Source organism: Myzus persicae, unplaced genomic scaffold (genome assembly GCF_001856785.1).
Source record: "Myzus persicae strain clone G006 unplaced genomic scaffold, MPER_G0061.0, whole genome shotgun sequence".
NCBI lineage: Eukaryota > Metazoa > Arthropoda > Insecta > Hemiptera > Aphididae > Myzus > Myzus persicae.
Window position 1 is genome coordinate 49,827 of NW_019102121.1, and position 16,372 is coordinate 66,198.

At 27.2% G+C, this 16,372-nt stretch overlaps 1 protein-coding gene across 8 annotated transcripts; it reads right to left on the bottom strand.

Annotated features, from left to right (window-relative positions):
• Positions 1-4,728: 4,728 nt before the first annotated feature.
• Positions 4,729-16,343, bottom strand: LOC111031324 (synaptosomal-associated protein 25). 8 transcript variants are annotated; one of them, XM_022311210.1, is made up of 9 exons: positions 16,237-16,334; positions 16,109-16,179; positions 10,482-10,646; positions 10,343-10,384; positions 8,560-8,608; positions 5,844-5,961; positions 5,635-5,763; positions 5,183-5,327; positions 4,767-4,857 (listed from the first exon to the last, which is right to left on the bottom strand). In XM_022311210.1, the coding sequence occupies exons 3-9, from the start codon at positions 10,599-10,601 to the stop codon at positions 4,795-4,797; spliced, it is 666 nt and encodes a 221-aa protein (XP_022166902.1). In that variant the 5' UTR covers positions 10,602-10,646; positions 16,109-16,179; positions 16,237-16,334; the 3' UTR covers positions 4,767-4,794. The 8 variants fall into 8 exon arrangements, with proteins under 8 accessions (XP_022166897.1, XP_022166902.1, XP_022166898.1 ...); XM_022311206.1 differs by having other exon boundaries at positions 16,105-16,179; positions 16,237-16,333; XM_022311205.1 differs by having other exon boundaries at positions 4,729-4,857; positions 16,105-16,343.
• Positions 16,344-16,372: the final 29 nt, after the last annotated feature.

Here is a 16,372-nt window from a genome sequence, read left to right on the forward strand (position 1 = left end):
TACGGAACACATCACGCTAGGTGAAGCTACAATTGTACAGAAGATAAAAACACGAAACGTATAGGTTAAAAGATTCGACATCAATTGAAGATTTAAAGTATACTGAGCTGAAGTGCGAAGAAAATAAATTGACAGACCCCTGCTTTTTAAAGACACGATTTACAGACAGGGATTTAGAAGCAGCATCGGCAGGAGCGATTATTACAAATGAAATCCCAAAATTTGGTCGGTTCTATAATAAGATAATTTTTTGTATGCTTTACAAAAGCTTTAAAACATGCTTAGATACAAATTTATATTTAGCATGAATAAAGGAGAAAGCTTTGTAATCAATAGGGTCGAATGAATATTTTAACAAGGTGTATGGAATATATTTTTATAATGTATTGGATTTATTAGTTTTTTGAGTTGTATAAACGAGCAGGCGCTCCAAAGAGCGAGACACCTTGCAACAATCACACTAACGCAATTACGAAGTCTTGACAGTGGATATTTATTGTTGGTATAACAGTAAAGAGGAATTAGGAAGAATATATACACCACTTATTAGAAATTTTAGAGAACCAATGGTGATTTGTAAGAAAACATGTTCAACATTAGAAATGGGTATACTAATTATTATCCTAGATGAAAGATTTTTCTTTGGGGAAACGACTAACGAGGAGTGAGGACACTTCCCTCCACCTCTTAAAGGTGTAAACAAGTAAGAGTAAGACTACTAATAATATTATTCTAGTGAATCTCTGAGATTTCAGAAAAAATAAATGCGGATTCTATCTATCTGCCCCCCCCCCCCCAATATCCACGGGTGTGAGAGCTTTCTAGACTCTCAAACTCGACTTTCAAGCATAACCCCCTTCAAAATAAGACTGCCAAAGAGCCAATGCTTATCACAAATCCATATCACCAAACCACCTCCAACCTGCAAAATCACCTCCTCTCATTTTTGAGTTTTGACCGATGAAGTCATACAGGTGTGACTTTTATAATTTTAACGACCCTGACTCCACTTTCAGTACCCACTCTCGGCGAGACTCGTGAGCCTCAAGAGTTGCACTAGCAATAGTATTATAAAAAAGTATACTCAGCGCCAGCATCAAGGTTTTAGAGTTTTATGTTATGTTACCTTTTTATAATAATTTAAATTTCTTAATTTAATTTTTTTGGTGACCAGTAGGCAATTACCATTAACTATAGGTAATATGATTTAAATTCTGAGAGTAGCTATGAATGTATTGATTGACACTAAAGTAACCGAGGATACATGAAATTTTTACCTAGTAGTTTTATATTAGCATTTTTCCATACACCGCACAATTTTCAAAATATTTTGACTATTTTTGTGTTATTTATATACCTAAGAATTGGAAAATGTCGACGTTTATTAATTTTTTTTAATCATTGTAGATAAAAATATTTTAGTCTGTCAAAAAGCTTGAAAATTTAATCTAAGGTTGTTCATAAATTGTTGTTAATGGAAACTATAGAAAAAGTTTACCGTTATTACGCAATCATTTTTTATGAGCATCCATCTAATCTATTTATAAAGGTGGATTTTGTTTTTGATTTAGTAATGAGTATTGTGAAAAAAATTGATTGAAGAAATCATTATTTGTTGTGAAATACTGTTTGTTGATTATGAACCTACCTACTTTTACTTTGTCATATTTAAAGGATCCTAATCATGAATGCAACCTTTAGTCTCATGTTTATAAACAGTTTTAATTAACGACTCCGATCAGCTTTGCAAAGTGCAAAAGGTCATTCTGCAATGGAGAAGATTAAGTCTTTGAACATTTATGGATAAAACTTTTTACTTCACTTAACTATGTTAATTATGCCGATACCATAAATAGGGAAGTGCTATTATTAGTTATTGCAGGAAGGAAAGAGGATAAATTGATACTCTAGTTCAGCGGTTCTCGATATGGCGCCATAAAAAAAAAATATAATTATTAATTTTTATTGTCGTAGCAGTCACGTAAATGCAACAAACGTCGAGCCACATAATATTTTATATAGATAATTCCTTATTAGTACTTGTAATTTGTCAATTTAAAGTGTCAATATTTATTGAACCCTGAAACTCAAATACAGTCTGTACCCTATAGGTACTTTAACTTCCAAGAAACAGCACAAGCTAAAGAAAAAATAGATAAATACTAAATAGGTAAGTTGCATTACAATTATGACAATAATGAAATGTTACCTAGATGTATTTTTAAACATGCATTCTATTTCGGCCCACAAAAATATGTCAATTGTCTTTTTTCTTTTTTGGTAAAAAAAAAAACAAACAAACTAAATTTTACAACACAATAAAATAATGTAATTAATTTAAGAGTACATGCACACTGCATAGTATAGATAGATAATGAATATAAGATATAGAAGTTATTACACTCAAAGATAGGTAGATAATAGATATAAGTATATAGTTTACAAATAAAAGTTTCATAATAGTATAATTAGGTATTATGTAATATTACAGATCTAATAATAATTGTTTTAAATAATATTTTACAGGTGTATTTAGATATAAAGATTATAATAATATATATACTTATGTCTTATTCAATAATACAATCAAACATATCAGTGCCCAACCATTAATGATGAAAATGATAAAATAACTTGTGAAACAAAATGTACTTTTGATGGAAGTAAATATTATACTTAAAATAATATTAAATTACATTAATTGTTAACAGTTGAACACAACAACAATTTAAATAGAACTGAATACTATATATTTAATCTTTAATGCAATGAACTTATTCATAATTTACGAAATTATAATTTATTAATACCTATCACCAATAGAAAATTGTGTATGTGATGGTTATATATTCAAGACTTATACTGTGATGTTATCATAGTAGGTTTGAGTGTACAAAAAGTTTCTTAGAAAAACAAAAGGTTCTACCACATGTATCAACAACTTTATTTTCCTAACAGAACTAATAAACAAATGTATCAAAATTCCTTCATTTGTAACTTTAAGTGGTTTTTGTAAAATTTAATTGACAAAGCGTATAAGTAGGTGTATTCGGGTTTTTTTATGACTTGACTATTGTGTAAGACGTGAATAAATATTTTTAAATATATTATTATTATAAGTTGTTAATAATGATTAAAATATACATAAGAATTATAAAATAGATACTAACAAATATAAAAGTTTTTAATAAAGATTTTAATGTGTAACAATGTAACAAAGCAACTTTGGTGCAGGAGACTTCTACTATTAATTAATATAAATAATACGAGGGAAAAATATTTTTATAATATTTAACTTTAATCCTACACTAAAATTTTGAAATTAGAGCGTAAAAAGCACACAGCACTCTATATATATAATTAAAAAAAAGTAACAGTATAAATAATTGAAGAAATAACACAGGTTATTGAAATATGTATAACCTATTGTCTATTTGAATTAATAGATATTAAAATCATATAGATGAAGATATGTTTATCAATATATTTTATAAAGGAATGTATAGTTATATCCAATATATATCCTTAAAAGTTATAACGACCAGTTTTCATCAAATATAAGAAATTTTTTAATAATTTATCTTCTAGACGAAATAGTTAAAGAGAAAAGTCGTTAAAATTAATAATTTAACTTAATGGAATTTAGTTGATAGGTACAACAAAACAAAATAAAATAAATAAATAAATTTAGTCTAGTTTATTATCACTTTTATTATTAAGAAAAATTACACTAACAGTTTTAAATCTAATTAAATATTATTTATACAAAATAACAACGTTTTTAACCATATCATAACTGTGTTATAACAATCGCGCACACCAATAACCCAAAAATCAATAATTATTGAACTAAGAATTAGTTTTAATAACAATGCACATTAAGCACAATGTGGTAATATTTTGAGCTATAACAAAAGTATAAAATAAGTATTGCACTTTTCTAAGGTAATAGTTATAATGGTAATACGCAAGTGCATTTTTACTATGCAGTCTAATGTAAATAATAAATATTATACTAGATGTATTATTTTAGTAATAAAGTATATAAAAATGTTATATAATATAAATTTGCGAAAAAAATATTTCAATTGTTTTATAATTTGGTGTATAAATATGTATTATATTATGTAGAGAATAGACAACAAATATTACTTTTTTCCCACAAATTATAATTAATTTTATATCACTCTATGAAATAATGGTTTGATATTTGCTTCAAGAATCAACAATAATAAATATTAAATTTATAAATATCAATAATAAAAATAATAATTATGATTTGGTTAAATGTTTCAATACCTTAAAAACTTATATGTTTATATAAATGTTGATAAGTTTAATGAGAATTACCAAGTTATTTTGGATCTTTCTAAATATTATTGCTGTATTTAAACCTAGTAATATTATATTACGATGATTAAACTAAAAAAATTTAACAGTAAATGAAAATGTAATTGTTGGACCACATAACACAGCTATTTATCTCTGTAACCAAATTTGCTGCCAGCCTTTTATTCTTAAACAATATTAACAATAGTAAAAAAAAGCTAAAAATTATTAAACTAACTAATTTTATATTAATCAATAAGACATAAAAATGTATGTAAAATATTTATAACTCTAATAATACATAACAATAATTCACGATAAATAAATTATATATTTTTTTATAAATACAATTTAAAGAATTATCAAATAAAAAAAAGTTATATTTCTGATAGCTGTAGCAATAAATTAAAACAAATAGCTGTAGTAGTATAATAGCAGTTGTCCTAGCCATATTTTCATATTAAATTACTTGAGCAGTTCATGTGCTCGTTGGTTCGCCACTGAAATTCTTGTTTCATTAGATCCAGCCTAAACAAATAATTAAAGTACAGTAAAATATTAACAAATTTGTGTAATTTATTTTATATTTATTTATATACATAAAAATGTTATTAGTTTGGAAAATGTTGAAGAAAGAAATTTAAAAATTAAATTATACAGGTGTGATACCAGTATATCACATCATAAATGTATTATAAATATAGTTTTTCTTAAGTTTGGAACATTTTAATATTATTCAAACTTATATCAAATTAGAAATTTTGATTTTAAACTAATTTAGTTAAATCTTAACGGCAAACAAATATTCAAATACATCAAATGTAAACTCCAAACAATAAAAACCAAAAAATACCTTCATGTTTATTCGTGAAACTTGTCTATTCTGATTCTCCAATTCGCTTCCCATATCCAGTGCCATGTTACGAAGATTTCCAATCATAGTATTAACTTGACCCATATTTTCTTCCATTTCATTTTCCCGTGCATCATTTGTAATTCTATTAATCATAGTAACAACATCTTAGTATAGCCACAACCATTAACCATAAAAAAGAAATAATATCAGAATAAATGGTATTTATAATCAAAAAAACAACTTTTAAGTTATAACTAATGGAGAAATGTAGTGTGGTTTTTTTAAGTTTTAAACAAAAAAATGTATTTAAATAGGTATATAGTTATATAATGAAAATCTCTAAGGAATCTTGTACGACCAGTATAACTTAATCAGAGCATTTGTGATAGTAGGCAGTTTATAATTTTAAATGGTTTTAATAATTTGAAATAGTACTATAAAAAACCTACTTTGCTATATAACCTCCTTGGGCACCCATTCCATTACGTTCATCCATTACACGCTGTGGTTGGTTGTTGACCACTTTACCATCATCATTACCTCGCCACGTACCTTCATCTTCTTTAAATGAAGCTGACCTTGTAAAAGTACACATTGGTATTATTAAACAAATAAAAGTCAATGTACATAAAAATATGAAATGTAATTTTTCACATACTTGTTACAAGGCAGCACACAAATTCCACAACATTTTTCCATGCCAGTAAGGTTCTTTTCTGCCTCTTTCATGTCAGCATTAATCTGATCCATGCCTTCTTCAATCCTGTCCAATTGTTCTATGGTTTTTGAAATATTCACACACACACAAATAAAAAAATATATTAGACACTACTTATAATAATATTTAATTTGAATAACAGAGTTGTACAAAAGTGTATATATTATTGTTTTTGTGTGTAGTGATTCTCCTAGAAATGTGATAATTAGACTCTGAACTAAACGCGCAATGCTTACATAAATAAAATATTAAAAGAATATCATAAGTTTAAATTATTATTATAATTTATGAATATATAATAATCACTTAATAAAAATAGAATGCTCATATCAAAGAACATTACCGGCAGTATCATATTATTTGATAATTATTATATTGTTTTAATTTTGCATAAAAAAACGTTTCCTCAGATTCGCATTTAGTTAGTATTTTTTTTTGTTTTGTACAAATTATGTTGTTGTTTCGTTAATTTTTGACATCAATAGGTTATAATTGTAGCTCAGTGGCGTAAGTGGATGATTAATTTAAGTTATTTTAAGTTATGTATAATTTGAAAATTATCTTTTAGATACATTAATTCTAAATTATTTTTAAAAAATTTCAAAATATGCCCTTATGATAGGTCCCAATACGCCACTAAAAAGATTAAATTAAAGCTATTTAATTCTCAATAAAGTGATGACATTTAATAGCGAAATTTAAATAGCATTAAATGTTCAATTAGGCATTTGAATTGACTTTATTTATTAAAATGTATCATGAATCAAAATTGTTTATTATTTTTATTTCACTGACTATATTTAAGTATTAATTAAGTTATAAATGTGAATAATATATAAATTACAAACATTTTTAGAATAATAAAATCCAACTCGATACCATTTATCGCGTCTCAGATTTCAGCATTAATATTATTGTTTTTATACTTTGTTTGTTAACTCGTTTTTTTTTTATTTCATAGCTCTTACCCCCTTGTTCATCCAACATCACTAGAGATTTCATCCCGACTTCATGGCTCTACACAAAAAAAAAAAAACAACAACAACAATAATCACCGACAACAAAGCCTTTGTCGTAATGATCAAGATAGTGTGTCGATGTATATTTTATATTTATTGTCTTCTATCTAAATATATATGCATATATATATGCATATATATATGTATATATATATATATAATATCTATAAATATTAAATGTATTTTTAACGTCTACAGGGATTTTTATCTATCTATTGTTTTTATAATATTATGTCTAAGACGATTGAATTAAAATGATATACAATATGGATTAGGTTATTTAAGTATAACAGGACAAATAATAATCAACATTCAACAGTTAAGGTTTATGAATAAACAAAATAATTATGCCGAGTTCATACAACAACAACAAGTCAACAATAACAACAACACAACAACTTAATTACTACTATAATAATATGCTATGCAAAACGAGGAAAAACGTTAAATATTTGAGTTAAATTTAAGTCTTAAGAAAAGAAATATACAGTGGCAAAATAATGAAAAAAATGGTTTGTAGTTCATACTTCTACATACAGTTACATTCATATTTTAGATTTATTCTATTGTTTATACATCCCCGAATAATGTTTTTAGTTTTTAGTTAAATATATTATCATAATATTAATCGCCTCTAATCTAAGAACTATAACATCACAATTGGGGCAGTTTATGAGGATTCAAATTAAAAGCAATTTAGTAAAATAACCTTAGGCAACATATGTCTTACCGCCTTGTATGTGCAAATTTTCTACGGTTTTTGTGCCAACATCTACACTCTACAAATAAAATATAAAAATCAAAATAATAAACATCAACGCTAGGTTTATATTATAGAATAAAATAGAAAAAATTATTTATAGTGTATAAAAGCAAAATAATTAAATAATATAAAAAATTTTATAATAGCGACAAACAAATGACCATTTTTAAAATACTATTGTCTATTACCATCTATAATCATTAATCACCAAACAATATAAATATTACTGTATTAGCTATTAAAATATATAAATTATTACGTGTATAATTAAAATCAAGCTTGAAAGACATAATTATAAAAGGTATTTTTAATTAAGCAAATACACATTGTATTGAACTCTACAATAAATCACTGATCCCTTTCTTTTATAACAGAGTAAAAAAAAAGCCCATTTTCCTTCCATCTTTTAATAAATTGGTGTTATAACTTTTAGTGTTTGTGTAATGATGTTGTGATTGATGATATATATACATTAATATATATATATATATATTAAGAGTTATAAATTCATTGGTTATGTAATTTTATTAATATCTGTGAGTTTGTGATTTTAGTGCTTAGTGAAACACGGTCGGTGGATAGATAAAAATTACCACCGCCGGTAATGCTCATAATTTTTTATCATCATTAAGTTTTTTTTTGATAACTTAATTATAAAAACAAGTTGACACACAATGTGAATAGCGCGCGTGCACTTTGAAGTGAACCATTATGATATATATGTATGTGTACACTGTATATTTGGATGAATGGATGTTAATGTATGTATATATATATATATATGTATGTGTGTGTGTGTGAGATTGTGTCCTTTAAAAGTAGACAAGATCCCGTAGTAACGGCAACGGCAGCAGCAACAAGAACATCAACTCACCTCCCTGGTCATCGAGTGCAACTAATGTCCTTATTCCAGCCTCCTTGCTCTATGATTGTAGTATTTGAAAGTAGAAGAGTGGTAGTAGTGATGGTGGTGGTAGGTGGTGGTGATCGTGTGGTGTGCGTGTGACAGAAAAAAAACCAATAATAATAACATTATATGAGAGATAGTGTAACCTATTCATTTATGTATACATCAATTCTGGTGTGTATTTTTTTAAATAATATTTGAAATTTTAAAATTATATTCACATACTTTTTATTTGCTTGTGTATAATTAAAAGTTTTTATTAGTTTATTTCTGTAAAATAATGTGTGTAAATTGGTTCTTACTGTATTATATTTGTATTCATACTTGCAAATTGATAGTTTGCCAAAATGGAAAGTTAATACTTATTTATCTTATAAATATACATAGAACAGTCTATAATGAACATTATAACTTTGATAAATATGTACCATCAAATATTGTTGTTTTGTGTAAAAATGTATTAGGAACAAAATATTACATTTTAAAATAGCTCAGTAGATACCAACTAAATTTTTTTTTTCATATCTTGTAAGTTGTAAATAAATGTTTATATTATTTTATTTATCTTTGCAACAATGTTTATCATAGAACCCTGTATAAAGTATCTAAATAAATGATTTTATAATATATATATATATACAGGTGTCTCAGTCAAGTATCAATAACTCAGATTACCGATAAAATGTACAAGAATAGTAATTACTTATCACTCTTGTCAAGTGTTATACACTTAACAATTATAAAAGCCGCTATTTTCTGTAAATATTTTAGTGACTGTTGTGTAGAAGTTTCATCATACACCAAAGACATTTTTAATAACAGTATTTCAATCAAATATACTTGTTAAAAATAATAAATAAGTCAATGTAGATGATAAAAAAAATAATAAATATACTAAAATAACGAAATATAAAGTTATTTTAAATATTACATTGATCAATTCATAAAGAATTTACACAAATGTTTTTATATTTTCACAAAAATGTGTTACAGTTTTATTTTTTTGTAGACTTCCAAGTTATTGAATCTCGACTGTATTATACTTGTTGAAAAATATATTACATTATGTTTGTTTCAAGAAACTGTTGAAGTAATGTTATTTTACATATTTTATATTAGTATGTATTTGTATGAGTTGGCATTTTGTGAATTTGTTTTACTGAATATTATTGTTTTTTATATAAATAATTCACATGTGTTTGAAAATTGAAGAACGAATCTTATCAATTTTTGATTTGAGAATGTAACAAGCAAATAATGCACAAGACAAACACACACCGACATGCAGCAGCAGCAGCAGTAAGCAGCACCAGTAGCTTTATTATTATACAAATTATAATATATGTTATATTTTACACTCACACCTATAAACATAATTTTATTCATGATTATGTTAATATCGGATTTAATGAAAGAAAATACGAGAACAATATTTATAATATTACCCTCGTAATTTAGTCAACTCTCAACATGTTATGTTCATCATTAAAATATTTCATTGCAGTACTACAAAATTCAAAAATAGTAAATATTTAATCAACAATATTGTTGCCTAAGTATATTAGGCATTAAATTCAATGTTATATTATAAATATTTAAACTTCTGAATTTTGTAAGTAACCACAAGTAAGAATTAATAGTAAAATAATGATTAATTCACAATATATATTTTTAGTAGGTATATGGTTAATATAAAGGTTCATTAAATAATAAATATATTATACTAAATAGTATTTAAATACTATCTTACCTCTTCACATAGAGCCAACATTCTTCTGGTACTTTCAAGTGACTATAGTTATAAATGGCAAAAAATAATATTTTTTATTTAAGTAGGTAGGTATACATCTAATGATATATACTTAAGAATAAAGGTAAACATAACTCACTTCATCTGTTACTTCTCCGGCTTTCATTTGCAGCTCTTGAAGTTCAGTTTTTGGTACAGCTGGCTGTGGTGCTCCACCGTCTGGTGACATTGCTGCATTTGATTTTGTTGGTGCAGGCATGGTTGAATTTTTTATGAGGTAGTTTTTTTTATATTTTTGCTTGAGCTGTATAAATATACAATGCATTTGGTTATGATACTTTCAATTTTAAATACCTTATACATTATACTGTTCTTAATTAATAGAAATAATTAAGAATATTTTATACTAAATATTTAAATAATTTCAATTGGTAATTTTTAAATGTATACCTTGTGATTTTTTTTTTAATTATAAAATGGATTGTCGTATTGATAAATGTTTAAATGTCACCATTTAATTATTTTAATTAGCATCATTAAATTATTATTTGGTAAATAAACAGTTAAGTAATTCAGTAGGTAATTAATATCCATACATAAATAATGGAAACGTCATCGAATAAATAGTACAGACGTACACTGTACAGTCATTATTCCAAATTCTGACTCAGGCACTCAGCAGTCAGTGCGGACGCACTGTCTTAAAACGAGAAGAACAAGGATATGACTACTATCGTAATCCCGCTGATACCAGTATAAGATATTGTATGATAAATTGATAACGATATAACCGATTAACGAATAGTAACGATTTTCAATTAGGAATTTTGTTTCATGAAAACTGTTAAGATTATTTCTAGTTTACATGGTTCGTAATAAAATGTAAATGTTGTAATCGGGATGTCAAAAAGATTGGGGTCTTACGTATTTTATACAAATAGATAATTTATAAGATTTAAGATAAAAGAACTTTATAATTTATAGTTATAATATTATATGAGATTATAGAAAGTTGGTATCTGAGAGCATCCTTTAATCTATAATGTTATGTATGTTTTTAATAACTAATAACATTAATTTAAAAACCATACTAGAAAATCCAATAGAAATAAAGCAGACCTCCTTTTCAGATAAAATATACCAACGTATCACGTATAACCTGTAACGTAATCTTATAAGGTTGATTACAGATACCCACGAATAAAAAATTTATTAAAAGTTTAAAAATACAAATAACTATTTTAGTATTCGAATTAATAATATTAAATATTTCTGTAGTCAAACAGAACAAAAATTTAATTTCACGTTTTAAGAATATGAATAGTTCAGTATAATGTTCACTCGAAGAACGAAGGTTGAGCCTCAAAATCATACTACACAAATATTTATTTGGTAAAAAAATCTGTGCCGAATTTTTGTATCTGTTTTCCCCCGCCATAAAAATTACATTTGTTCTGGCTATATAGTAATATGATAGTTGAAGGTTAACACTTGTATACTTCAGTTCTGGTTAGTGCCAACAAATATTTCGTTGTTCTATTAGTTATGAATAACATTTATTCCAAAGTAAATTATAATTATAACTATTTTTAAATACCTAATCAATAGCCATATTATAACCATCATGATCCTGATGGACATTTAAGTATATAATACATAACTATAATGCATTGGCGTAGGAGAGTAGTGGTGGGACGAGCGGCCCCCTTTTCGCTCAAAACTTACCTTTCCTTTCTCGGCCTGTACAGTTTTCTTTAAAATATACAATTAATATAACAGAACTTCACAATTTAAATATTTAATTAAATATACGATTGTATCCAAAAATGTGACTTTTTTATAAAAACTATTGCCTACAAGTGTGTATTAATATTTTTTTTAATAATAAAATAAAATAATTGACAATAAAATAATATAACAGTACCTAAATTATATTATTTGAATAAAAATTAATTTTAGTTTGACAAATTTTACTATCTTTACAGTCTTCGCCCTTCAAAATGAAATCTTAATTTTCGACTTCTTCGTGAATGCATATTTTATTATCATAATTATTATTATATAGGTATTATAAGGCTATATTAATTTGTATTAAATTATTGTAATATTTTATAACATTTTATTGCCAACTATTTATTTTTCACACTTAGTCTTATAAGAAATAATTGTTGTAACAAAATCACATATTTAGATACAATTATATTTAATTAAGTATAAAAATTGTGAAGTTCAGTTGCTATAATTATACATTTTAAAGAATACTGCAGTACAGGACGAAAAGGGAGGGTACATTTTGGCAGAAAACTGAGATAGTGAGATGTATGGATGCCCCCTTGGTTTTTTGATTAGTGATACTTTATAATCGCGGTTATAGCCTATAAAATTAATAAAATAATAAGTTATTTAAAAATCCCCCCTCCGTGATTTAGCTCCCGCTATATATGCTGCAGCTATTACATATCAATATCGAATATCATATGGTAATATATATTATAATACGTTTATGCATACAACTATATCATTGTAAGTAAATGTATGTAATGTGCACCTACTTTAAATGAATAAATGATTAGATACCTAGTACCTTTAAAATTTTTTTGCCATAAATAATTTTTTGAATACTGAGATTGATGACTTGAGCGGTCGAGCATAATGTTAGCAGTTTAGGATTGGATAAACTATAAAGATATATTGATACGTGTTTAATTTTTAAAAAATTATTCTATAGATACCTACCCTCCATTCACGTAGTTTACTGCAGATAAAAGCTCGTATATAAATAGGAGAGGACGGGGGGGGGGGAATAAATAAAATGGGAAGACTATCGTTTCACTTAAAAACATAAAATCCTGGATCCGAGTACTCGCGGTATCAAAACCGCATTGCCATAATTGGAGGGATCGATTCCGATCTCCCTATAGTGGCTTATTAGTCCCTTGATACAGCCATTTTATATGGCCGGTATGCGAGGTGTACGGTGTACTTTAAGCGGTTGTAGTGGCGGCGGGGGAGTCGAGCAACCTTGACCCATTACCGCCGCCGCACCCTTCTATGCTTGTAAGTACCTACATTGCACGTTATTGTTGCATTATACGTTGTCTGGATAACAAAAACGAAAAATGTAAACGAAAACAAATTGAGAGAAGTTCGTGATAAATACAGACGCCTACTGCATAATATAATGACTAATGATTGCAGCTTTATCGCTGTGGTTTCCGTATAAGCATAGAAGACGGAGACAGATATGTATAGTAATAATATGTAAACCATACAGTTTGACGAATAAACTTAACTGATAGTGAAATAATAAAAAAATATTTAGATAACATTTTTTATAATAATATGACCTGGTGAAACTACAAAAAATATTTATTTATAATGTCTATTCCTCATGTATTTATACATTTTTATTATGTGGGTGCGATGTTAAGTGAGTTGTAACTTGTAGCCTGTATAGGTACAGTGGTAGAGTACCCAAGGTACTTTGATGTTAAATAGGTATTTTGCATTTATATATACCTAACTATCTATATGTATGTATATATATATATATTATATATTATATAAAAATATGCAATATACACATTATATATAGATGGTTACGTAAACAAAAAAGTAACATTTTACTTGAAAAACTCTATAATTATACCATCAAAGATATTTTTAGTCGTCGTCATTTTGAACCTTGATTTTAACTTAGAGTAAAATTATTATGAGCAAACGAACTGTAAACTATAATTAAAAAAATTATATCCATGTAACTCATTCAGTCGTTTGTTTAAAAATTAAAATTAATAATTCAGGATAATAAAAGAACGGAAGAAATGAAATCAGCATTGATATTTAAATAGGTAACATTTAAATATTATTCCAATAGGTATATACTAAATATTAAACAGACAATATAATATAGTAGTTAATATGCTATTATTGAAATAAAAGATGTCCATACTAAATAAATTGAATTAATGTTTTAATTTAATAGCTGTGCGGGGGTGCTGTCGTGCTGATCAAAAACCTGAAAAAATTATGATAATTGGTCGAGAAAAAATTAAATACGGATATTTTTAACATAGGTATGTAACATTTTCGGGAGGCGTATCGATATGTTTATATTATAAATGAATCATAATGAAAAAGCCAAGGATCTGAAATCTGGATTCCGAAGAAAAAGTAGAGATATAGGTAAAGTTTTTTTTCTGCATTCATACGACATCATACAACTCGAATAATCTAAAATTAATTATTTTATTACTTAAAATATGAAACACAACCTAATCTGCTGTTAATAATATTTTTACAAGACACACGTATGTCATGAACAATCTTACACGCTGCACGACGGTTACAACTTAAAAACTAATGAGTAATAAAATTATACGTTCTCGTTATCTGTGATCTATGTCCTGTGATATATTAGGTATACAATATTACAATACATCGTACAAAGGTATTCACAACAGTCTTCACCAGGGTCTTTAGTCCTTTTTAGACAACGGGCCCACTATTATTTTTTTTAAATCTCGCTGCCGCTTCTCAATAAACAAAATAAGTTTTATAAATTACCTATTAAAATTCCTGCTATGCTTAAAATTAAGCATTTAAAATGTGCCTCAAATAACGACAAGGTGGGTTGAAGACCCTTGTTTACACTGTATAATGTACAAAGACAGCTTATGTAACGAGTAGGTATTTGATATTTTTTTTAAACGAGGCGGCGGCACGTAGCGCTAGAATAATTCTTTTGGTGCCTACCTATATAGCACATTCCGACCGCCGTCGAGTTATTTCACAGAGCGGTAAGAACAACAAAAGAAACATTAAACATACGAAAATAATTCCATCCACAAACCGGTGCTTACGCAAGCGTATAAAACTAATAATAATATAATATATCATCTGCAACTTACGATGATGATGTATACAGGGTGTATTTGGTAGATTCGACAATTTATGAACAAATAATACCACCGTAATAGCTAACAACAATTGTAAAAACCTGGGATCGTATATTTGTATCTACTGACACACCCTATGTACAGTACAGTACATTAGTTGTAGTACCTACACAAAATTAACCAATTGTGTCGTACTTTTTATAGACTTGATGCAATTAACGATGTCGTACAATTGGGTATAATTGGCAAATGACAATAGCATAGGTACCTATATCGGCTATATCGTATAATATGTACATAATATATTGTGTGTACAACGAGGCAACAGCATATTATTATTAGTGCTTGGCGTTTGCACGTCGCGTAATACAATTAGAAACAAGAGCGTAAAAAAAATGAACTAGAAAAGCCGAACGATTAAACTAAAATAATACATTGTCATTACTAATTATTATTATTATTATTATGTTTTATATCCATCCCAGCATGTACATGGATAGACCTTACAAACGCAGCAATATTTTGATTTTTTACAACAACATTAGACCGCAGACCGAGTTACGTGCGGCGGCGCACCTGTACAACCTGTTCGGCAGATTTTCGAATATTTCTGAAATATTATTATACAGGTAGGGATACAGAGATAGATACCTAGTACCTACAAACATTTTAAAAAGTGCTGAAGCCACGTCGTTTGCTTCACAAGGAACGTGAATTAAACCTACATAATATATAACATATAATAATAATAATAAGTACATTGTGTGTATCGCGATGTATTGAATACTGCCACAAAAATAGACGAGATTTTCGATCGAATCAATTATTTAAAATCTACGAAATGTTTCTGCACAAATGTATTACCTACAACGACGACGACGTTTACTGTCGATCCGCTGCGATACCACCACTGACGTCCAGTTGTAAAGAATGAGTAACCTGCAAGAATGAGTACGGTAGGTATTAGGTACTAAATACGGACCGCCGATTGAGTACTCTTATTTTGTGTGCGATAGATGTAAAACGATTCCGTCCGGCGCGGTCTTGGTAAAGCAAAACACCACCTCGGTCGGTCGTCGCCCAATCGTACTGGCTAGTGGCTGGTGCCTCCCGCGCTAAGCTCATAAATCAC

Bases quoted from the DNA above. Each gene is read 5' to 3' on its own strand.
- LOC111031324 (XM_022311205.1), bottom strand. From the start codon at position 10,601: ATGCCTGCACCAACAAAATCAAATGCAGCAATGTCACCAGACGGTGGA. The intron at 8,609-10,342 runs GTAAGATAGTAT...CTACAATCATAG, and splicing joins TGTTGGCTCTATGTGAAGAG to AGCAAGGAGGCTGGAATAAG. The intron at 5,328-5,634 runs GTAGGTTTTTTA...TATGATTAATAG, and splicing joins CAAGGAGGTTATATAGCAAA to AATTACAAATGATGCACGGG.